General features: G+C 31.6%; 1 protein-coding gene across 1 annotated transcript in view; it reads left to right on the top strand.

The window, feature by feature from the left end:
* Window positions 1–25558, top strand: part of Smp_141070 (hypothetical protein) — a gene marked incomplete at both ends in the record, with an annotated part of 118507 nt that overhangs the window by 87817 nt on the left and 5132 nt on the right. The window contains 4 exons of the mRNA XM_018793410.1: window positions 1711–2135; window positions 7617–7704; window positions 8906–9387; window positions 9430–9473. Of these exons, the coding sequence (XP_018647925.1) occupies window positions 1711–2135; window positions 7617–7704; window positions 8906–9387; window positions 9430–9473 (1039 nt within the window). The remainder of the gene's footprint in view (window positions 1–1710; window positions 2136–7616; window positions 7705–8905; window positions 9388–9429; window positions 9474–25558) is intronic.

The following is a 25558-nucleotide window of genomic DNA, read 5'->3' as shown; positions in this document are numbered from 1 at the left end:
CAACTGGATGTACCTGCATCTTAGAGTTGATGTTCACTCTGGGACTCAAACCCAGTACCTTTCGCTTCAAACGCCATCGCGTTATCCACTCAACTACTGAGTCCTGATGGGAAGATATAAGTAAACAACAGCAAGTGAATTTAAAATTCACCCCATTGCACAAGCAGGTGGCTATTAGAACTCAGTAGTTGAGTGGATAACGCGATGGTGTTTGAAGCGAAAGGTACTGTGTTCGAGTCCCAGAGTGAACATCAACTCTGAGATACAGTTACATCCATCTGACGAGTCCCAAATAGGACGAAACGCGCTTCCTGGATTCTACTGCTAGCCATTATCCATCTTTGCTTATGAGTCTGTTAATGTTTGGTGTTAGTTACTTATACACATTTTTTCAACATGTATATTAAAGAATCATTAGGTTATAATCATCTTACTAAACATTACACAATATACAATATCTAAAATCATCACACAATTTATCTTATCTGTCTCTGAACTCCACTCAACGATTACACCACCCATCCTTTATGTTTCCTTCATTCTAAAACCTAATAATCCCTGACCTGTTCTTTAGTCATTCTAATCCTTCACATTCACTGATGTTAATTGTACCACACTATTTATTATCTCAATGCTAAAATTCTAATACATATTTAATTGTAAACAACTGATGAGAAACCATGAAATATAATGAATTCATATCATTCTGCATTAATATTTGTTCTGTCTTTATTTAAAATTGAAATATCTTTCTTCATAACAGAGCCTGTTAAATAATATGCTTAGTTTTAAGCCATTTCAATAAATCAATAAAGGTATAAGCGTCATTATTTTTGACGCTATTTCACAATTTCTTTTTTTAATTAGGGAAAGAAAAACTATCAATGATGAAAATGGCAGTTAACTAAAATTTGTCTTGATAATCAATGATTTTCAAGAAAGTTCCATAGTTTATTGACAAGTGGATTTCACTCATCTTTAATTTACTATTGAAAGAATTCATATATGAAATGAAACAATAACCTAGTTAGCTTCTATTAGAATATGGTAGACACTCACAAAGCTTCATGATTAACAGGGCTGAACACACCTTAAGGTCAAAGAATACAACTATAGTAGTGTTGGGATGATCCTGAAAACTTCTCGCAATAAACATGACAAGCTCAGGAAAAAATAAAGAAGCATTTTATCTAATCAACGTTTGACTAGAAGTTTTGCTAGAAACATCACGGAAATGAAAAGTCACATGTAGAGTTTCTGAATGGCTGATTACTACACTGCTACTATGTTTAGTAGTATTCTAGAATTTTCAGGAAAACCCAAGGACTTCTAAAGTACTATAAAAACCCTATAACTTCTGTAAGTAAATGAACCTTTGGAGTAAAGTGCTTTACGCATATTTTGTGAATTTTCTCTCGTGTTCAAGTTGCTGCGTATTTCTAGCTTGGTAGTTACGATACTAACTTAGGATCCTAGTATAGCGTTTAATCAGCAAGACTAATCAAGTTTTCATTTCATATGAAATTGAATTACATCAAAATAAAATGTTAATTTTAAACTATCAGTATTTGTGTAATAAATTGAATGTGTTGGAGATGAGTGAAAATAGAAGATCCTACTACATGTTATTTATAACTATACAATTTTATCCATATTATCATTCAAACAAAACTTAACTGTAACTCAATTTCTAATTATTGATTATTTTAGGATCTGATATAAACGTTGTTCAAGTGATATTACGACGTAAATCATCTAATTATCCATGGGGTATTACTATTTGTGGTACAGATGATGCACCAGATATACCAGTATTAATTGATTCATTAAACCCTGGTGATCCTGGAGCTGAATGTGGTTTAATACATCCTGGTGATAGAATTTTAGCTATAAATGGTATTACATTACATAATGGTCATACATTAACACAAGCAATGCGTATGTTACAACATTATCCTGATAAAGTTATTTTACATATTGCACGTAAATCTAATTCATTTACTACAACTTCTATTACCAGTACCACTACTGCAACTACATCAATTAGTATTGGTACAACATATAATAATATAATTGGTGGACAGAAACAATCAATGAATCATTTTCCTTTATCTAGAAAATGTACACTTGTAAAGGTAAGTATTAATAATAGCTCAATTCAGTTATTTAATATTTTATATCATTTAAATTTTCTTTGTTTATAACGTTAATCTATTTTAAATATAAACTTTATTAAACAAAGAAAAGAAAACATTCCTTCTTTCCTTTTGTACTGTGGTTTAATTTGTAACAGTGATTTCATTGTAATCAACCGAATTTCATACCGTATATTGTTTACATTATTGTATACATGTCCATATTCTGTTTTCGAAGGGTTAATTTAATAGATCAGTCAATCAGCTACAACGTCAACTGATTTATCATCATTCCTTAATACCATGCATCTAACCTTATTATTACCTATCTGGTAATTCTAGCCAATACGAAGTTGTGTATATTTTATTTATTTTAAATAGAATAACAATAATTAATCCAATAAATATCAAAATTTTTATTAATTCCAATGTAAGCTGACTAAAATTTGTAAAGATTGCTTGTTGGTAAACTCAAGAAGCCCAGAAAGAGTCGAAGACATTCCATCCAATCAACGTTAGGGGAATATTCTAGAATGTCGACGTGTAGCTCCCCTATTGGATGAATAAGACGGACCCCCTATATGCCTATTGGCTGTTCGAAATGATGATTTACTTTCAGCCAAAAACTATAAATACATGAGATTTTTGTACTATATTTGACATTGTTTTGGGAATAGAATTCCTACTGACTAGTTTTCTGTCTTCTCTTATGCGACGTTGCAGGTTCGATCGTTCAAGTAGTCTGGTAGTATGCGGCATAGCAAGAATCAAAGCTCTAGATATAACAAAATTCTTATGATGAATCAGAGATTTATATTTAACAAAAAATGATGATTGACACAATTTAATTAAATGAAATTGATATTCAATCTATAAATAGGGGATCAAATCAAAAGGATTAAGACAATAATTAATATTTCCAAGTGAAAAATCTTATCAGTTAACTGATAATAACTTCACAAATATTGAAGAACATAATCCACTAATTAAAAAAAAATCATTACGTAAATAAAATAATTAAACTTACTTGATGTAGTTGTACGGTGTGTGTTGCTGATATCGACAGATATAAAATAGTATGTAACATCAATGGAAAATGTAATGCATGGTTCCAGAAGGTTGAGAAGATAGAAAACAAGAGAATCAGAATACGAAGCGATTGGTATGGAAATGAAGGAACAATTAAGTCTGAGACAATTGATAGACATTTTGAAAATGAAGTATTTACTGTATGGTTCTCGGATTTTACTAAGAGATTTTGTAACTGTGTATTTAAGTACATTTTGTTGTCTCCATTTGTGTGATCTCGTCCGCTGAAGTTCCAAATTCATGACAACCTACCTTTGTATATAAAGCATGGGAGTTATCATACAAACATTTGTTGACTATATTTATTATTAATCTTTTTTCCTTATGTATAGATTTTGTAGACCACATTCACAGAATCATAAGACATCCCTTCTCTTACTTTTATTTACATAATTTTATTCCAGTAAAATCTCAAAAAGAGTGTTAATCAGTTCAGTTTAGGCACAGTATAGTTTTTGTTTTGTTAATTATAAACATAATTTAGTCAAAATGTCATTGTAAATAGATTAGTGTACACAGATCATAAAATTCTAATAAAGTGAACTGGGAGTTATTATAAAAAGAAGTGGTAAATGCAAACCAAGTTTCTACGTTACTATTTGCTTTTCTTATAATTCATATTTACTTTTGTTCATTCAACACTTACGTTATTTCAATAGTTGAGATCATGAGTCAATTGAAGATAGACCACCATGGAAAACCTGGAAGCATTGGACGGCTGTTTCCTCTTATCGTGGGACTCCTCAGCAACCACGATCCCGCCTCACGAGATTCGAACCCAGGACCCATCAGTCTCGCGTGTGAGCGCTTAACCACTAGACCACTGAGCCGGCATCTAACGGTGTTAATGTCTAACTTCAACCGGTTCACGAAATCGAGCGACACATTCACGATTGTCTTCAGTGAGTTGATATCTCTCAACAGACCCAGTTGAACTCCACTGATCACTGCTTCTCATTTACTTTATTTGTTCAACTATGAAAATAACTTAAGTGAACTTATTGTAAAGTGAATTGTTATAAATACATTTTTTTACTACTTTCATTCATTGAACATATCGACATGGTATATACTATGTCAATCTACTAAGACTACTAATCACATAGTAACTTGATTAATAAAATTAGATTGATACTAAAAAATAAAGACAAACATGACATTGCACACCATTCACATGATTCAGTAGTTCTAAGTAAATCTCAGTCCTGTAGGTTGTCAGTCTTGATCTGAATAGTTTCCTTGTAATGTCTAACTATATGAAGCTAAGTGACACATGTTTGAATTTATTCGTTAACGTCAGATCCTTTAAGATTACATGTACACCATGCCAAAGAGTGGCAAATATTATAAAAACCTAAGTTGAGCAGAGTTTCATGTTTCCCTGTCTCCCACATTGTCCGGACGTTCCATGTACCTATAAAGAGTGTTGCTCTAGTTGTTAGAAGGTGCATCGAGCTCATGACTTCCGAAAAATTTTGACTTTCATCATGAGGCGTCGTAATTATTTCTTCAACACCCAGGGCAGAATTTAAATGGTTTAAATTATCTTTTTTTGGTTAGCGTTTGTTTAGCGAGTTAGTTTTTCTACGGGATGGGGTCGCTAACCCCATGCTCAACCCTCCTCCTTTACCCGGGCTTGGGACCGGCAGTAACTCTAGAAGAGCTACAGGCGGAGTTACGGTTTCATGTTGGTAGTCAAATATTCTTACTATATAATATTATATTTAGTTATTTGATTAGTGAACTGTTTTGAGTATAACACAATCTAATTGATGATGACATATGAATTATTATATCGAAATTAAAAATAAAAAATAATAGAAATGAGAATAATAAAAAAAATAAAGTAAAAAAAATAATTAAATTATTATTAAATGACAAAAAAATATTTTATTCCTTGTGAATGAATTGAATTGAAAGAGTAGTGAAATGGAAACAAATAAGAAGTTAGATTAAGAGAATAAAAAGTTGAAATGATACATCGATAAGAGACTATAAAATAGATTGGTACGCTTCGTTGATACTAAACAATAATAATGGTAATCCTGACAATCAAAGTAACTATTATTTATGAAGGAAGTGTTATTTAAATTGATGATTGTTTTTTTGAAATATTCATTTAATTCTATTTATAAGTAATATTAGTAAGATAAAGTAATATAATACATAGACACAAAGATATATCTTTATCATGAATTTAGTTCAGCTGGAAAAAATTATTGATTACTGTGTATAGGACAGATGTGTTTCAACGTAATTTAAAATTTTTGAGTAGTATACAATTCGTGTCCTCAAATACCTTGGTGCGGCTGAGAGTGGGGAGGGCCCGCCCTCTCTCTCGAAATGCTCTTACACGATCACGCTTATACAGCCTCTGATAGGGAAGTCCTACTCACTGCCTTCTCGCACCACGGGTGTTGTTTACGAAGTTGAGAGGATATAAACCGAATGTCCGACGCCTTAACTGAGTTGGTGGACACTCTCCATGTCCACCTAGGGGAGTTGGAAAACACTGATTCCACACAAATGATGCACCTAGGCTCCAGCATCCTGAGGGGAAAAATGGCGTATGAATCAATCGTCGGTCACCGGCTACCATGGGATTGCATCTTCTCACGATGCTCCACTTCCTTGTGGATCAGACCTTTGGATTGAAGGATCTGGGTGTGGCCCCTTAAGGAAACCACCTGCTTCTGTTTTGGCACCCGGGCAGTATCATAGCCCTCAAACAATTAAATGAAATGACAACTTTTTGTGTGACGCATATATATCTGGTGCCCCCTTGTACCAATATTTATGTGTTCAAATAAATAAATAAATAAATACGATTCGTGTTTTATTTTTAATGCAAAACTGGAATAATCACTTGTAAGTATTACAAATATTGTTTTTACAACAAACAATAAATAATATTGATTTACTGTAATGAAAGAGAATGTAGGTGGAAACAACCAAATGTATTCTTATACAATATTCTTTTGTAAAATGTGACAACCATACATTCAATAATTCATTTGAAAATCCTCTATCGGTTGTCTCAAACTTCATTGGTCTTTCATTGCCATAATGATTACTCTTTGTTCTCTTTCTCTTCGACTTTATTTTCCTAACTTTTTGCTGCCAAGCATTCCACTTCTGACTGGTGTTATATACTACATATGTAGCATACACTATATTACTACCGTATTCAAATATCATAAACACTAGGTTGAATTGTGTTTTTCAAATGATTCTGAAACATTAAAAGTTAAGTGTTAAAATTTACTTTAGAAGAATTAAATTAAATGGTTAATGAAATTTTCAAAATTTAGAGTTACCTTTTTTATATTTCTTAAATTAATGTAAATTTAGTACAGAAGTTTGTCTATATGAACCTTATCCTGTTAGTTTCTGGATTCTTGATACTAAGTGCAAACATTTATGAAAACAATAGATTATTTATGTGTACACACTAAGTTGTATCAATCTAATGCCGCCGATGCACAACAATGTGACAGTCATACATAATTCTTCCTGAGTATGTATAAGCTGGAGGGACATATATATCTCTGTGCATTAGGCAACTTTGAATGAACAAGAATAGAAGTATTCCATCTTATTCTACACTTATTTACACGATAGTATGGTATATCAGACGATCGAAAGTTAGAGGCGGCTCTACTTCGCAACATGCTTATTAAGTAGTAAAATATATGTTCACCGGAAACATCAGTGAATACCTTACACGATTACTGTAAATTAGGTATTGATAATTGATTATTCACATTACTACTAGTTACTAAAGTTCACAGATTTGGCAATGAACATTTAAATATGTTAGCTTATTTCCATAACATTCCCTTTATAAAAGATGGCGGTGTGGTTTATGTACGGTTATTTATTAATGTTGTAAACACTGGAGTGATTTGTTGAGTGAACTAGTGAGTTCTTTGTCCATAATTGGAAGAAATAAGTGATTTTCTTCAGTCAAGACTTTCAACAAAGCTGTATGCAAAATAGATTGTAGCAAAAGGTATTGGTCATAGTCGTAATATAATCATATCAGAGGTACAAAGATTGGATATGAGTCAAAATTTTTACAAGCTTAACGAAGTAAATTAATTTTACAAAACAAACGATAGTGAAATATGTAAGAATTCATCTTTGTTAGTAAATAGACAATTAATTTCAATTTTTCTATTATTGAAGGCTGTAGCCACAAGCAATTTCAGTAGATCCTTTGATTCATTATCAAACAGTCCCAGTTCAAATTCTGTATCAATTAATAACATTGGTGAAGGACAACTTCTAACTGGACTTACGTCACAGAATAATGATAATAACAATAATAAGTATAACAATAATATACGACTACAAAATCATAGTGATGATTCAAAAATATCTGTACAAAAGTCTAAAACCTTATATGATTCCAACCAACGTGCTCAAGTTACGGATACGTCATGGGCAATTTCAAGCAGTTATCCAGATAGGATTGTAGGTAAGTATTTTGTTCAATGATAAAAGCACCCAACAGTTATATCAAATTGACATCTCTAATCAATCATTTACACTGTGCATGTTTGGATGGTTGGTTTAGATTTAAAATTGTATAAATGTTTTAAAACGTTATTTTCATGTTTAATTAACGTCACGCCTGATCAAACCGAGTTGGCTCATTCGCCTTCTACGCTTCGCTTCGCTTTTCCGTTTCTTATTCTGAGTGTCTGTTCGGATCAACGAGTGTTCGAAATATACATACTCAGAATTCATCCTCGTATTGTACTTATTTGATTTGATTATTCACTAAAGCGACTTAAGTCCATAATTATAAAAAAGAGTAGCCAGGATGTATATTTTGATGAGATCATCGTACAATCTAATCGGTGTCAAATTAAAGAGCTATGGTTTCGTATTGTTTCCTGTTGCTTTCTAGTTGGGGCTCGTCAGCCGTTGGTTAAAAATTGCATTATCACAGTATTACCTATTTTAGTAATTGCACTGCAAAGGTGCATGAAAGAAATGGGTTAACAAAGGATAGTATATGGTATGAGGTTGGTCACTACTTACTCATTGAATAAAAAAGTTATTCATTCTAAGTGTAACTCTTTCTTCATGATGAATGACCAAAAATCGTTCTTAGTCGATGGTTACCAAGATGTGAGTAGTTGAAATATTCGATCTTTAACAGTTCGTTTATAGCTTCCTTATGTATGGTCTGTTGTATATGCCCGATATAACTTTCGAACAGTTATACGTTGAGTAATTATAAAGTTTTTCAACATGCAGCAACAAATGGGAGTATTTGAGCTTGATTTGTTTTGAACATAGAAGCATTCCTACATACGAAATCATGAACAGTGGAAAACACTTGGGAATAGCAACATAATGAATGTCATTGAGACTTGAAACAGACAGCATGAATGTAGTATATAGTTGAGAGTCTTTGTGGTAACATTTCCAGAACATCCGTGGTGCGGAAAAGCTAACTTACATACTTTACTTCAATCTACCATTTGATAAATTTATCTGAATAAACGTTAACTTAGATAAGATACCAAGAAGGAGCGTAAATTCCGAAGGTACATTCATTCATTTTGGGTAATAAAAAGTCGTTTTTGAAAGATCACAAAACAGGATGGAAGCAAGGAAAAGTGAAATTTAAATGTAAAGTAACCATCCGTTATTTTTTGTTTACTTAGATAGTGAATCGAATACACTGAATCGTTCAGTTCCGAAATCCTCCACAACTATTTTGAGTTCAGGACCTGGAGCTATCTACACTCATCAAGAAATATCGCCTAAAAATACACTTCGAGAGAATTTAAATTTAAAAGTACCAACAAATAAGTCTCGTCCACAAACAATGAAATCTCGTCATCGATGTTCATCATCTTCTTCAAAACGTCGAATACATTTACCATCTACTGATGAGCATCGCGTTGCTGAAGTAGAAAAATCAAAGTATTCACAATTATTTGTTCAACAGTACTCAGATACTACAACAAGTGAACTAAATGATGTTGACAATATTCAAGAACAACAAAATAATTCTAATCATTCACTCACACATAAACATCACCAACTACCATATAATTATTTAAATCATCCATATACACAATCCAGTAAAGATTATCTACAAATGGATTTAAATTTTATCCAATGTTCCGGTTGTCGTAAAGCAGTTGAAAAAGAAATTAAATATTATTTATTAAAACAGCAAAAGTCTTTCGAAACTACACGACGAGCTTCATCATCAAATAGAAAGGAGTAAGTTCTTAATCATGATTCTTTCTCCCTTTATTTCTACATGTATAAGTTATGCCGGTTCAGTGGTCTAGAGGTTAAGCGTTCATGCGTGAGACTGATAGGTCCTGGGTTCGAACCCGGAAAGTGGGATCGTGGATGCGCACTTATAGGGAGTCCTATACTAGGACGAAATGGCCGTCCAGTTCTTCCAGGTTTTCCATTGTGGTCTAGCTTTAATTGACTCATGAATTCAACTATTAAAATAATTAATTTTGTTTAAGCAGAATATTTTATCAGTTGATATATTTGTTTTGAAGATAATGCTCATCATAGAGTGACACGACCTAGAAAACTTTTGAAATTCTGGAAGTATTAGATACATGTCTCAGTTCAGGAGTCTGTGACCCGAACAAACATACTTAACTAAATTTACTATCTTTGTGTACAAAAGAGACGGTAATTACATTATACTCATGAGTTGAATTCTTAACCAGAATCTCAACTTTCGTCAGTTCGTTACATTGTACGAAAATGACCCAATGTTTTCAGTTTCATATATTTCTGTCTCAATAAGGTCAGATTTCATTAGTAATATCACTATAACTTTAGGAGTCCAGCCTGGAAATCAATAAAATATATGTCTATGAAAACCATTGATCCATACGAACTACTCAATAAAAAAACCTTTTTCACATAATCATTATTTTCTTGAACATGTATCTCATTTCCTTTTCTGTTCTACACTTCAAAGCAGTACTATCCAGTTAGACCCATTTGATATATGGGGATATCTTTAAAACAACATTTCAGTTGATTGAATACATTTTATTCTTTAACTAAATTCATATTGAAATTCACTTAGTATTGTTTGTTTGAATCTTCCCATTGATGTTTTTGGACTGCAACTGGTCAGTCTCTTATTGGCATATATGCATGCTGTGCGTATTGCCTCGATATAGCCTAAATTCGTAAGCATTGTAAGCAAAGATGGATAGTGGCTAGCAGTGGAATCCAGGACGCGCGTTTCGCCCTATTTAGGACTCGTCAGCTGGATTTACCTGCATCTCAGAGTTGATGTTCATATTATTTCTGGCAAAACGGTTTATTATTTTTTTTGCACCACATTAAAACCACAAAATGCTAAAAGCAAATTAATTTTCATTCATTTTCTTTTTTTACTACATTTTCTATTTTATTACCTTTGTGAATTACCCTAATTTCTAGATATCACAAGTTGTTATAATTTTTTTAGGCTTTCAACTTAGATATCTTTATAATGACTTAATTGAGTTGTTTAAAGTAAAAGGAATATTTGATAAAAGACAAGTAATTTATTATGAATTAGAAGAAGTTGGAGAAAAAAACACACATGGTTTATTCGTTTTCAACGCAATAGCTTAAAAGTATAGTTTTTACCTGAGGGACTGAGAATTTTAAATAAGATTGAATGTTCAGTGGACACTGTACACTGTTAAAATAACATTCTCACGTAGAAACAGAACAGATAATCTGTGGCCTCTGAGGGGTAGGAATGTTGTTATAAATGGTCATACTTTAAACATAAAACTTGTAGCTTAACAAATGATTCATAATCAACATCATTTAAATTAATAGTAGTCCTTATAAGTAAATGGAATCTTAACTATTGACCAGTACAGTACAGCAAATCTGTGTAATTTTAAGAATGCTTACTAATCGCCAAGTGTTGAATAAATTTCATCAGATCACAGAGTTACTTAGCTTGTTGATGATGTTTGTGAAACCTTGATGAATCTCCGAATCCTAGATTATTTTTGAGCGATATAAGCGTTATGCATATAGAAGTGTAGTTATAAGCATACGTTGTATTCTATGAACTACGTCTAATTTTACATTATTGTCTACTTATTTTCTGAAGTTTATTTATGTAAATTTAATTTCAACTGGTTGGTTAGTTTATTAGTGACATTGATATTTTAAAACGTTACTTCTAGAAGATATTATTACTGAAATCTCCACAAAACCCTTTCTGATTAGAATCATATGCTCACCAGTGATTGACTTTAAGACATATTTCCTGGAGTTCTAGTGGGAAGCAGTGACCAGTGGAGTTCAACCACGTCTATTGTCAGATATCAACTCACTGAAGGCAATTGGTGAACGGTTGCTCAACTTCGTAGATTAGTTTAAGTTAGACATTAACACCATCAGATACCGGCTCAGTGGTCTAGTGATTAAGCACTCAGGCGCGAGACTGGTAGGTTCGGGGTTCGAACCACGGAAGTGGGATTGTGGATGCGCACTGCTGAGGAGTCCCACAATAAGATGAAACGGCCGTCAAGCAGTGCTGCCAGGTTTTTCATGGTGGTCTACCTTCAATTGACTATTTGAATAATGTCTCTTTTTTTACAACTAGAATAATTGAGAATTTATATTTATTTTTCAAATCGACACTTCAACATAAGTTATTATTTACTAAGTAAAGTTTTTGGTTTGAGTATGTTTCTTTCATCTTGTAACTTCACTGTGGTATGGTATCACTAAAATTTATATCCTATAAATAGTTCTATCCACTTAATAACAATGTTTACTTTATCATTATTATTATTTTTTTTTTAATTCATAACTGTGTTAGTTTCTATGATCATTTAAAATTTATAACTTGAATCCATGTTACAAATACCGATGTTTGGTTGGATTGTTTGTTTGTTTTCTTTACTTTCAATGATTTATTACTTCATTGCATGATAAAATAATAAGTTAACGAGTAAAAATAGAGAGAAGAAACTTACGAGAAGATTAAAAATTTGTAGATAAAAATTTTTTTGTTAAAAATTTCTTGGAAAATTTTGTTTCTGTATAGCAACACTATCGAGTGTGTGTTTTTTTAAAAAAAAGTTCCATTGCTTATTGATTTAATCTCTTGTACTTAATTGATTCTGTTGTGAAATTTAAGTTAGTTAGTTATGATCAATAATTTTTCAACTAGCCACTGATAATCACATAATTATTACATATTGATTAAAGTTAAGAATATGAATTTGTTTAATGTCATCTTGTTAGTTTTTTGGGTAAGTGTTCATTTTGAAATCAAGTCTTGAATTGAACAACATGTTAAAGTATAATGTTAAACATTAAACGTTAAAACAACCACCCGAAATTTCTGTTTATTAATACTGATATCGTTTTACTATGTATATCATGAAAGTATCCGTGGAAAAATTTGTTTAATCAATGTTTCTCTTAACAACGACACTGTTGTTTTACATATCATTTCTAAATTCCCTTCTTTGATCAGTAAAGTGTGAAATAAGATTCGCACAAATAGATAACGCGATAGCGTTTGAAGCGAAAGGTACTGGGTTCGAGTCCCAGAGTGAACATCAAGTCTAAGATGCAGGTGCATCCAGCTGACGAGTCCCAAATAGAACGAAACGTGCATCCTGGATTCCACTGCTAGCCACTATCCATCTTTGCTTACAATGCTTACGAATTTAGGCTATATCGAGGCAATACGCACAGCATGCATATATGCCAATAAGAGACTGACCAGTTGCAGTCCAAAAACATCAATGGGAAGATTCAAACAAACAATACTAAGTGAATTCAAATATCTAATGGTTAAAAAAGGACTTACTTTTCAATATTTATTGCTTTCTTTTACACTATAGGTGATATATATATATATATATGAATGCTTAAAACTTATTTCTAAATTCCATTAAAGGAATATACACACCAACTAACGAAATGTATATCGTGTCTTATTGTCTATTTATTGACCCATTACTTTATTTACCTCAGCGTTTTTTTTCTTTTCTCGCGTTCATATAAAACGTACAGTGAAAATATTGTCGCTTGTAAAGGAAGATCTTGTTTAATGATCACGATATGTAGAATTAAACATCACTTATTAAACGACTATTTAAATCTAATCTATGATAGTAGGATATTTACATACATAATAGGCATAGATTTTTTATATTACATTTTTAAATAAATGTTTGAATAGTAATGTGATAGATTTTTTATTCTCCGACGAGTAATATAAACTAACTTGACATTTATGTCTCCTCATGTGTATCCATTCATATATCTAGTTACTTAAGTGTTTTCTATGTCTACATGAATACATCTAGTTAACATGCAATGGGTTAGTGTAGTTCACCAAAGAATGTATGATATATGTGTCATGGAATAAAGCAAACATAAAAATGTAATGGAAGTTAGTGCATTTTTTGAAGAAAGATCAAACCATTTTAAATTGTGATCTCATTTTTTAGTTCATTTTCTTTTCGTTAACATTCTTTATTTTTTGAGGAACTAAATAACAAGAAAGTAACAGCTACATGGAAATAAAGACTGATAAAAGTGATATATATATTTAAGGGTCTTTGAGTATGTTCCTAAAATCAATTCTAACAGTTTAATAATTGAAGGTACAAAAAAAATTCATTCTTATTCATATCTCACCATCTAATTGGAATAGATTTAGTGTGAAATCGATCTTTACACTGACCATAAATTGTTAGAGAAGAATTGTCAAGTCTAACCATTTGAAAATGTAGGTACTTTTTATGTCTGCAGAGAAAAATTGTACTTTTTTTTAAACCTAACATACTAACAACTGATTTTTTTCAGTTTTAGATGTCGATAATGATATAAGTAGTTTGGTAATCGTTTTAGAATCTACTAATCAACTGATTTAGTTTGACCGATTATATATCTCACAGAAACAAGTTGTTAATTTGTACTACTCTACATCACAACATTCTCATTCAACCCGACCGTCATATGATATTATTGACATTTATCAGAGGGCCAGCTTTCATGAAAGTTAAATTCTTATAAATTTACTTTACAAGATCACTTACAAATGTTAGTAAACACTAATATAGATTAAATCTTCTTGAAAGCAAATTATTACCATTATTATTACTGCTATTGTTGCTATTATTATTACAGTCTACTATGAAGCATGTTTTAAACAACATGTTGGTCCAAACCAACAAATTTTTATTTGGAACAACGCATTTTAGTGAACAATATTGTTCTTAATCAAATCCTAATCTGGCTTTACACTAACATACGGTAATATTTATATTCATATATAAAAATATCAAACTAATCAAGGTAGTATATGAATCAATAATAACGGTAAAACAGATCAAATAACTAACTGTATTAAGTTAAAAATACAAATTGATCGTAAATTGACACTATGAGGATCTTTAAAATGTCATTTATCCAACTTCATAGATAAGTAAAAATAGTTTAAACTAATAAGCTAAATAGCGCGATGTTCCAGCCCTTAGAAGTTAGTAAAGTCTCATTCGGAGTAACCGACTGACTTATCTGAATTAGAATCCACTTTCCAAGGTTCACAAGCCCGCCGCGTGGACGAGATTTTGTAGAGAAATCGTTGGAACCCTCTGGTATTGGCATGTGAGCGTCGCACCAGGGGCAAGTGTGCTTTACACGAACACCGGTAACACATAAGTATTCATTCATACATCCCATGGGATACAGATAGATACGTTCACTCCCTAAGGAGGTAGATGGTCACCAATCTGTTCATTGGTATCTGCTACTATTAACTGTCTTTTACGCATTACATGCATGCCACTGGTACATAGACTTTAGTCCATGCACATATTAGCATAAGCACTGTCAGGGAGGGTTGATGGTCACCTCTCGCAGGTATTTGCTACCTAATTCTTTTTTTAATTTTGGTTTTGCCTTTCAACCTGTTGGATTATGCTGTTGATTTTATTAGACGTAGGGGAGACATCTCAGATTTCATTCCTTTTGCAACCTCGGCATGTACCCTTTGCGTGAACCTACATACACAACTATACACCCGGAAGGCATGTAATTCATATACATAAACATATACAAAAAGGGAAGCTCGTTACAATTTTCAAACTTTGAAGAATGAACTTTAGGTAATCCAAATCCATCAGTAGTGGTGGAGTAATCGGATCTCTGCTAACTGCTGAAGTTATTTAGCGAGTCTACTCTCACTACCCAGCAGTACCATGAGGAGGCCTTGAGTTGGATTTTATTGCCAGCTAAAGAGTGACTGTAATGTATTTCCCATACTTTTAGTGTAAAGTCAAATCTGATTTCGTTCTACCATGTGTATGAGGCAACACCTCTTCGATTACATTAGATAATCGTTACACTGTATAATGTATTCATTGAAACTGGAAATTGAGATTACTGTGTTCTAACTCAACAGTCTGCATCAATGGTGTTCATTGCGTAACATAAAATGTGTGTATGTGTTAGATTTAATGATTATAGGTGTATAAACTTAATATGGAGTTACATTCATTCATAGGTGAACATTAACTGTTTGTTTATTAACTAACGAATTAATTTATAAAATAAAGTTTATTCAACTTTAGTTTAGTATTTCTTATATACATTTTAATCTTTTAAAATTAATGGAAAAATTATTCAATAGGATCAATGAATATAAAATAATAAACATTTTTTATATTTTTACATAATAAAAAATTATGTAAATTCTTTTCCTCCCCATGAGTTAGCTAATGGGTTTCAATTAGTTGTTAATAGCTAATAATAAGTTGGTCAAATAATGTAAATAAAGTTAGAATTTTACCTGATTTAATTGACTTGATTAGTTGTAAAGAATAATTTTAAACTATGAAAATATTAAATCACCACAAAACACCCCTTCTGATAATAATAATCATATGCTCACTAGTGATTGATTTCGAGAGGTAAATCTAGGAGTTCTAGTGAAAAGCAGTAACCAGTGAAGTTCAAACCACGTCTGTTATGACATAGGAACTCAAGTGGTGAACGGTTGCTCAACTTCGTGGATTGGTTGTAGTTAGACATAAACACCATCGCATGCCGGCTCAGTTGTCTATCGGTTAAGTGCTCTGGAGCGATACTGGTAGGTTCTGTGTTCGAATCTCGCGAGGCGAGGTCGTGGATGCGCACTGCTGAGGAGTCCCACAATAGAACGAAACGGCCGTCCAGTATTTACAGGTTTTCCATCGTGGTCTAGCTCCAAATGACTCATGCTTGCAACTATGAAAATACTAAATCTCCACAAAACCCCTTCTGATAATTTTAATTTAAAAAAATGTAACTCAGTAGTTACTAGTTGTGAACTATATTTTTTTCTCTTACAATTTGATATGTTGTGTAAAGTTTGTGTTATGTCGATTGCCCTGTGTGCCCAGTTAATAATATATGACGTTATATGACCGCCAACCAGAGAGAAGTGGATTATCGATCAGAACAATGATATACGAAAACCATATGAGCAGTCTTGAATACTTATCAGTCATGCTATTTGCCTAGCCCAGCCAGTTAAGTCCAGAACACCAATAACAGCCTCTGCAATATGAATCATTATTCTCAAACATACTGGATTTATATACCAAACAAACAGACCACATCGTACCATAAAGTAGAAAATAACATTTGTACAAGATTTAGCCAAATGTGGCCGTGAATGTGGAGAACAGTAATTAATGGACTGAGGATAACTCAAGAATGGTAAATCGTATAATGATAGTCTATAGGTCAAAATAAAGCTTATAATAAGAGGGACATGAATATGAGTAGTTTAGTTACTTAACAATTATACAATAGGAAATATACATATCATATAGGTACATAAATAGTCAGCAAGGTTACTATTTATAAATCTTCACGGGATATAACAGTTTGAAATACAATTCAATCAAGATTAGACAAAAGTTATTGATGTATCACTGATATTTATGAACTTTACATTGATAATTTAAAAGATTATCTTGTTCCAATGTTTACCATAGTACTTGCGTTAGAAACAAAGTATAAAATGATACTGAAACCATTGGCTGTATTATTGAAATGATAAAAGTAAACATTAGTTCAAACGTACCCATCAGGGAGTGGTACAATCAGTGAATTGGATAATTTAGTTGTGAACCATTGTCGTTTCGGATTAGATCAACAGTATTAACTTTAAATATAAGTTAATAGTTTCGAATTATTTAACTTAAGGAACGATTTATTGAATGAAAGATCACCGAATTATGATCTGAATCAAGTTTGATCACAGTGAAAGAATCAACAATGAATTGGTTGCACGTTTTAATATTATGTTTTATATATACTACTTTTAAAAAAACGTTTCAAATGACATTAAAACTAACAAGAAGATTTATGTTAATTTTCATTTAATTTTCTAAATTCCCGTCATTTACTACCGATTTACATTAATATGACAAAATTTACCGACTGAAAGAGAAGATTCTAATGGATGTTCTATAAAAGTGGATACAAATCCTAGAGTGACACCAATGTGACCTATAAAACTAATATATAAGATTATTTGATCTCTATAGGGAAATTAGTTTTAATGACTTATTCAAGCTTGTAAAACTCAATAAATGGAAATCATATCTTAAAATGTTCCTTCTAAAAAGTGACTTCAACAACACATCTCTGTTAATTTCATCACCTCAAATTGGATGGTAATATACCATTTATCATACTAATTATACCAAATGTTGCCGATTCATTTTACGTTATATGCAGCAATGAATAATTTATAAGACATAAAAATGATTCATACCATTCAGTTTTACTTGTAATCCTTTTTGTGATCAAATGTGTACAAAATTACTGAATACTTTGTTAAGGAGTTTGATATGCTTGTGCTAAATCGATTCCGCGGTAACGAACGAAAACCAATGACACAATGACATGATAAGCTATTCTAACTGTTGTCCCAGGCCCCGCTAACTAGATGAAGAAGTCCAAGGCAAGTAGGGAATATATATGTATTCCGTAAGCAGCCGAGTACAAGCAATCAAATAAGGGAAAAAGTCAAGCGCATTTATACAGCAACAAATTGTCCTTGAGCATCATTAGTAAATAGCACACACAAAGAAACAATGGACCAATAGCGTCTAAGATAGTTTACAAGTGGGAAATATGACGTGAAGGTAAAAAGAGCGCGTTTGGCGCGAAAACAGCTAAATTCAAATTTTCAAAATAAAATTACAAAACTAAGCCATTTACCAAGTAAGTTCTGGGGATTTGACATCCCCAACAGAGTTAGAAACAATATGACTGTTATGTAATTGTAGGTAATCGGTGGGAAACTCTGAATTAAGGCTTAATGTTAGTTGGAGCTCGTCAGGAGGATACTCTTTTTTAGATTCAACTCCACATCACCAAGCGAAGATAGGTTATTATTGAACTACTAGGAGCACAAGTGACCTGTTATAGAACTAAGATATTTACATTTATTGATCACTGATTACTAACCAATAATATCTTTGTCTAGTCTTTATTATTGATCATCCAAACAAGTAATTTCTGAAAAAAAATAACTGCCTTTAAGCATATCGAGGTAGTAACCTATGAATCCATTCGACTAATTCGTCAAAATAAATATTGTTAAGCAGAATATTAAAAAACAGTCGGATGATTACATTACACCGGTGTACTTTAGTCATCCGAATGTACGTGTTCTGTGACATAATGACTTTTTATGTGATGGACATGATTTTAATTTAATACCTTCTGTTCACTTAAGAAATAGCTTATTTCTCATCTAACCAAGTTGTAGAATTTTATTGTAAAATGTAGAAAAAATATTGTTAAAATATGATATTGTCTCACAAAATATGAAACAAAATGTAAAACTTCAGTGATAACCCTCGTCGTCCAGTTTATTAGGATTATCATATTACCCAGTTCATGTACATGTATATAAGACATTGAGGATGATACCCTAGAAAAGTGACTTTTTTGGACTGAGACAGGGAACTATATGGTCCATACAAACACACACACAAAGAATCAAACAGACTTATACTACGATAAAAATATGCATCGCTTTGCAACTGATTCGAACTATCATATGTCATTTCAAACTGCATGTTGAGCACTTTTCATTATATTCTATTATCTTTCTAGTTCGGTCGTCAAGACAGTAACAGTGAGAAAAAAGATGAAAAAACATGGGTATGTATTCATCTATCAAAGACGTGTACACATTTCTACTCTTACACTGTGAAAAGAACTTCACAGATTGATTGGATAATTGGCTTATCGATTGAACCATACAACAATTTTAAAATATATTCTTATTACCATATATATATATATATATATATATATATAAGAAGGGGTTTTTGTGGATATTATAGTGATTTTAGTAGTTGAGATCATGAATCAATTGAAGCTAGACCACTATGGAAAACCTGGAAACACTGGGCGGCCGTTTCGTCCTATTGTGGGACTCCTCAACAGTGCGCATTCACGATCCCGCCTCATGAGATTCGAATCCAGGACCCATCAGCCTCGCCCGCGAGCGTTTGAGCTCTAGACCACTGAGCCGGCATCCAACTGTGTTAATGTTTGTTTTTTTCCAAGTTTTCAATAGTGGTCCAGCTTTGATCGACTCGTGAATTCAACTGTGGAAATACTGCAATCTCCACAAATCCCTATACTAATACATATATATGTCTAGCTTAAAGTTCAATTGAGAAATTATAATGGTTAAATCATTATCGTGAAGTGTGAAAGAATAACAAAGATTTTCTTGTTTTGTATATTCAGAAAAAAAGTACAATAAAAGTACATATTTCAAATATATATCTATGAATGTAGTACATCTCTATCACAAGAAGAAACAATTTTTTTCAAAATATGAAATAACAAGTTCATGATTATTTCATATGAACACATTCACACACACACAGAAACAAACTTCAAATCTAAGGAAAATAAATGAAGTTTACCTGTTTTCATTCATTCATTCATTAAACAATTAATTTATATGATATGACAATTGTTAACAGTTGTTCATTATTATCAAATTTACAAATCATTTCATAGTTGAAAAATGAGAAAAGAAAACAACATTCTAATCAATCTTTCTTTCATAGTTTAACGTTTATCTATTTTATAACAATTTATATATATCAGAAGGGGGTTTTTGCGGAGATTTTAGTGATTTTTTATAGTTGAAATCATGAGTCAATTGAAGCTAGACCACCATGGAAAACCTGGAAGCACTAGTCGGCCGTTTCATTCCATTGTGGGATTCCTCAGCAGTGCGCACCCACGATATATGTATATATATACATTTAATAATTAGTTTTGATGGTTGTTTTATGAAAAGATTCTGTATAATATGTGAATACATTTCATTACAGATTAACATTATTGAGTAAATTATTAAAAAAACTAAGATGAATCAGGTAATTATTCCTTTATGTGTAAACATTGATAAGGTAGGTGTAACAACAAAAATATACTTTTTGATTGAGATCATGAAACCACTGATGTTATACCACCATGGAAAACCTAGAAACACTAGACAGCTGTTTCATCTTAGTATGGGACTCCTCAGCAGTGCGCATCCATGATCCCACTGACGGGATTCGAGACCAGGAACTTTGGTCTCTCGTATGAACTCTTAATCAATTCATGATCTCAGTCAAAAACTTAACAATCTCCATAACCATATACTGAAAATATACTTTTTCACTTGTTAATTTCTCTTCAATGAATTAACCTTTGTTATGGAATTTACTTTCAAGGTTAAAAATAATTTTGTATTTAGAATGTTCTTTAAACTAGTTTGCAATGTTAAGTAGATTCATTATATTTTACATACATTTTAGTACTCATGATCACACTCTAAGCCTATAAGAATAAATTTATGATTAATCACAAACAATTCAATTCAATCTGTCTTTTCCAATCATATATATGAACCTCAGATGCCTGAATAACTTATTTACTTCATATTGTTCAGATGGTTCAGTGATTAGGTCATTCTTCTTTACATGACCACCTTCGGTTCAATTAACTTGGTAGTACCACTAACCTGTACAGTCGAAGTATGGCTTATATTTAGTTGCATGAATATATACTTGGTAAATGAGTTAATAAAAGAAAATTTCCTAAAGTATGTTTGAATTATTCGACTACCAGTATAGGTATTATTATTGTACTGTATTGCCTTTGTTTTTGTCTTGTTTCAATCATAAAATCAGGTATTAAGTTGCTAACTGGTATATCCCCTAACATTTTAAGGATTCTTCATTGCTTTTTCAACAGCTTAACTGAAATATTTTCCTTGAAATAACTAAATAAACATATAAGCTAATCATTGGTATTTATCTGATAATGTTGTTTAATGTGTAACGAAGATGCAACTAACCGGAATAAACATACGTAGATAAACACACAAAACATTGTAAATATAAATATGTTGATTTGTTCTCATAGATTATTGTTATAATGATGATGATTTAGCGCCTCCTGGCAATGAATTTTTTATATGAATAAGTTTATATCTAATCCATATATAAAAGCTTAATTGTCATTTATGTATGTCAAGGTTAGTTGAGTGACATAACAAGTGAATGGTGCATAAACAAAGAGGATATATGGCTTATTTGTTTATAAATCCATTTTTTTGTTATCATTTCCTTCTTTGTTTTCGACCTAATGTTGAAAACAATAATAATAATAATATAAAAGATTTTCAAATAAATATAGATAACATAATATAATGAACAAGTGTAGTAAAGAAACAATTTCCCTCAGCGTCCACTTGTCTTCAAGAAGAATTACAATTAGTTTGAATAAGTAACTCTTTTCTTGAAACGACTTTTATTGACTTAGGTTGACTATTTGATGATACGAAATGTGTCACTCAAGGCTTGATATCGTCACTCATTGATGAGTGACACAGGAAACGTTTGGCTGAAAACCGGGAGAGCTCTAAACATAGTATGATACCAGTTGACTGAACCAGGTCATTTCGGAGTATGCAAACTTATTGGTTGGAGTGTAGTAGAATTGAAGTACAATCAGTGTGCCTATTCGCTTTATAAGGTTAAACGAATAAAAACTGATATATAGAAACTAACAATCAATTGAGCAAACTGACGAGATATAAGTAAGTAGGAAGAAGTACTCCTAACTACCCATCTACAAAATTAAATAGTTTATTTTAACAGTTGGTTACTTATAAAAAAGGAACGTTTATGTGATGAGGAAAAGTAATGATAGAAAGAAATTCATTGATAAGTTGATGATTGACAGCCAGTAATTTAACTATGAGCTTCCATTTTTAGGAGTGTGTCTCCTTTTTAATATGAATAAACACAAAACATTTAAGTGGAAAAAATTAGTAATATTCTATAGAAAACAATGAATCACTTTTAGGGTTTGTTGACATAGTTCTAGATTGCTATGAAAGCTAAATGAGTAGTCAGTCAATGACAGCAATTAATTACTAGAATTGATCTAACAAAATATTGGATAGATGTGGAGTGCATGGTTCTAATCATAGAAAATCAGATGACATGGTATTAATAGTAACGATAATAATAATAATATGTATAAATTGTAACATAAAATAAATTGCCCAGATTTTACAGTTCACTAAGTACGCAACATTATTAATGTGACAAAATTCACTAGCTAAAACCACAAAATCAACTATCTGTCTTATTTTTAAATGCCCCACTACTGAATAGAATGTTTCAGCAATTATTCATAGCCTTTTCCTATTCACATGATAATCGCTCTAGAAATCTTACCTTTTTTCCATATCTTTATTCAAACAAATACTCCTTACAGTGGGTCATATTAATTTGAACGCTTAATCTTGAACACAATTAAAACAGTTTTGTCCGGTTAGAACATTAATTTTTTAAACTAAAATTATTTTTGGTCTTCATCAGCGACCTATTGGATGGATTATCTGATGAGCTTTCTGTCAATGCTGTTAAATTCTGACAAACTAAGTATCTCCACCAGTAAATTTGAATAAATTATTTATGTAAAGGGAGAGTAAAATTATATCTCTTTATCATTACAGAAATAAAATTAAATATGTATAGATGGCGTCGAGTCGCGATCGACTATGATCACAACTTCAGAAAAATTACGTATCAGGTATCGACTTAGATCCCTCGGTAGGCCAAAAACCAAAAGGCTGTTAACGGTTGAAATAAGGTATATTTGTTGGCGATCTCGTGGTATCGAAAGAATACCGACACGTGCCAGAGTTTACAAGCGGAACTGCCGAGCGTAAGCGAGTACGTGCAAGGTCACAGGCGACGGAAGGAAAATGTGTCTTTGGTACAGTTAAACAAACAAGTACAGCAAAACAATCACTGGTACAATTGGTTATAATAATAATTATTTCCACTAAACCAATCGCGTTCTCGTCATAAAAGTAGGTCACTACATATGTAATGAAGAATAAGATAATATAACCATAAAACATGTTAAGCTCGTTAGTTTCTGTATAAAATTATTCTTTTACCTTAGCGGAAAGTATCACCTAATAAAGAATATGTATAATTATACAATACTAGAACTAAAAAATATAATGAATATCTTCCTTAAAATTAATTTCGATCTTGTTTTTATGAACTATGTATTAAATATAAATGTAACAATTCTGTTTCATAGATCATTTAACCACAAGTGATTTAGCTGCAGGAGTCATTTCTTCTACTCATTTGTCTCAAAATGTTTATTCACTACTTTTGATTTGGGAACTTGTTATGATGAGTAGGTGTTTTGAAGCGCTCTATGAAGATATACAATTTAGGTTTGATAAAATAAATGATGTGCAATGATGCATTGTGGTCAAGTGATAATCGATAACAACGATTGAATTACTGACATAAAGCATCCAAAAGTACAATATCAAATATAAAACTATATAACTATGATAAGAAGCTAACTGAAAAGGAAAAGGATGTTTTATTGCTGAGGTTGAATTTCTAATGACTCAATTAAAAGGTTTATTTTATTTAAATTTTTAACAGTTTAAAAGTAATTTACATTATTAACTGATACATTGTTTGTAGAAGTGTAAATTAATAGATGTCGACTAAATAGTCGAAAAATTGAGAGCACATTGTGGGAGCTCAATGTGTTTTGGGTCAGATCCTAGGTGGGAGTCTTATGCTAAGGCAAAACAGATATCCAGTGCTTCATGGTTTTCAGTAGTTACTTAACTAAGCTTAGTTTGTAATGTACATTAACAAATTATTTACATAGATTCTCTTATTGTTATCAGTTCAATTGTTAATTTTTTTCGATTTCTTATTAATATTAAATTAGTAATTGGACCATTTGATCATATGATACACCATTTGTTCATTGGTCAATTCAATTTAAGAAATGTTGCTCTATTTTAACTGACTTTTATACCTCAGAAGATCGGTGAAGAATTAACATGAAGTTCTTTAAAATATTCTCCCATCTCTAGTTATGTGAAGAAGTGTTATTATTAGTATTCTTCCTTAAAAAATATCACAGATTATTTGTTTATAAATGAATGAATAAACTAGCTGTTGTTTCAAATCTCTTCGGTAAAACGGTACGTCTAGAATATCTATATTGATCCTGGAGATAAGACAGGTGTTTCTTAATTTACTAAACTTTCTTTGGAATATACTTTTCGAAAACGCTATTACCATAGGTTAAGGCGAAGTATGTTCACTCGTTGCATACTTTCAGTTATTATCTAGCTGGAAACCTATTTTAATAAAAAGGTATACAAAATCGTAAGCAGAGATAGATGGATTATGGCTAAGAAAGGAACAACGAATACAAATGAATCATACGAAATTGTCATTAAAATCAGTTAACTTAAGCAGCAGATTTTACCAACTATGGTTCAATGTAGAAAAAATAACCTACAGCATCCAACACTCTAGTCTATAATGTCTGCCTATTCGAATATCTACCTGTTATAAATGAAATTATTCAGTGTTGGAAAACTTTTACATTCACTAAATAATGTACAAATTAGCTGAGAATGATGCATTCCAATCATTCTTTATATTATGGACAATCATTAAATATATGTTGCTTGTTATGATAAACATGTTGATCATACATCTTGATTATACTGTTTATAGCGTCAATAATGTGTAACATTAATAGTTTTCACATGTACATATGTGTTAAGAATGAATGTTTTCAAATTCACTGGGTATTGTTTACTTGTACCTTCCTATTGTTATTTAGAAGTGTAATTGATCAGTCTCTTATTGACATATATGCATCCTGTGTGGATTAACTCTATATCGCCTTAAGTC

This window comes from Schistosoma mansoni, chromosome 1 (genome assembly GCF_000237925.1).
Source record: "Schistosoma mansoni strain Puerto Rico chromosome 1, complete genome".
Classification (NCBI taxonomy): Eukaryota; Metazoa; Platyhelminthes; class Trematoda; order Strigeidida; family Schistosomatidae; genus Schistosoma; species Schistosoma mansoni.
Note: the sequence above shows the minus strand (reverse complement) of the source record. Positions and strands in the feature narration are given on the sequence as shown.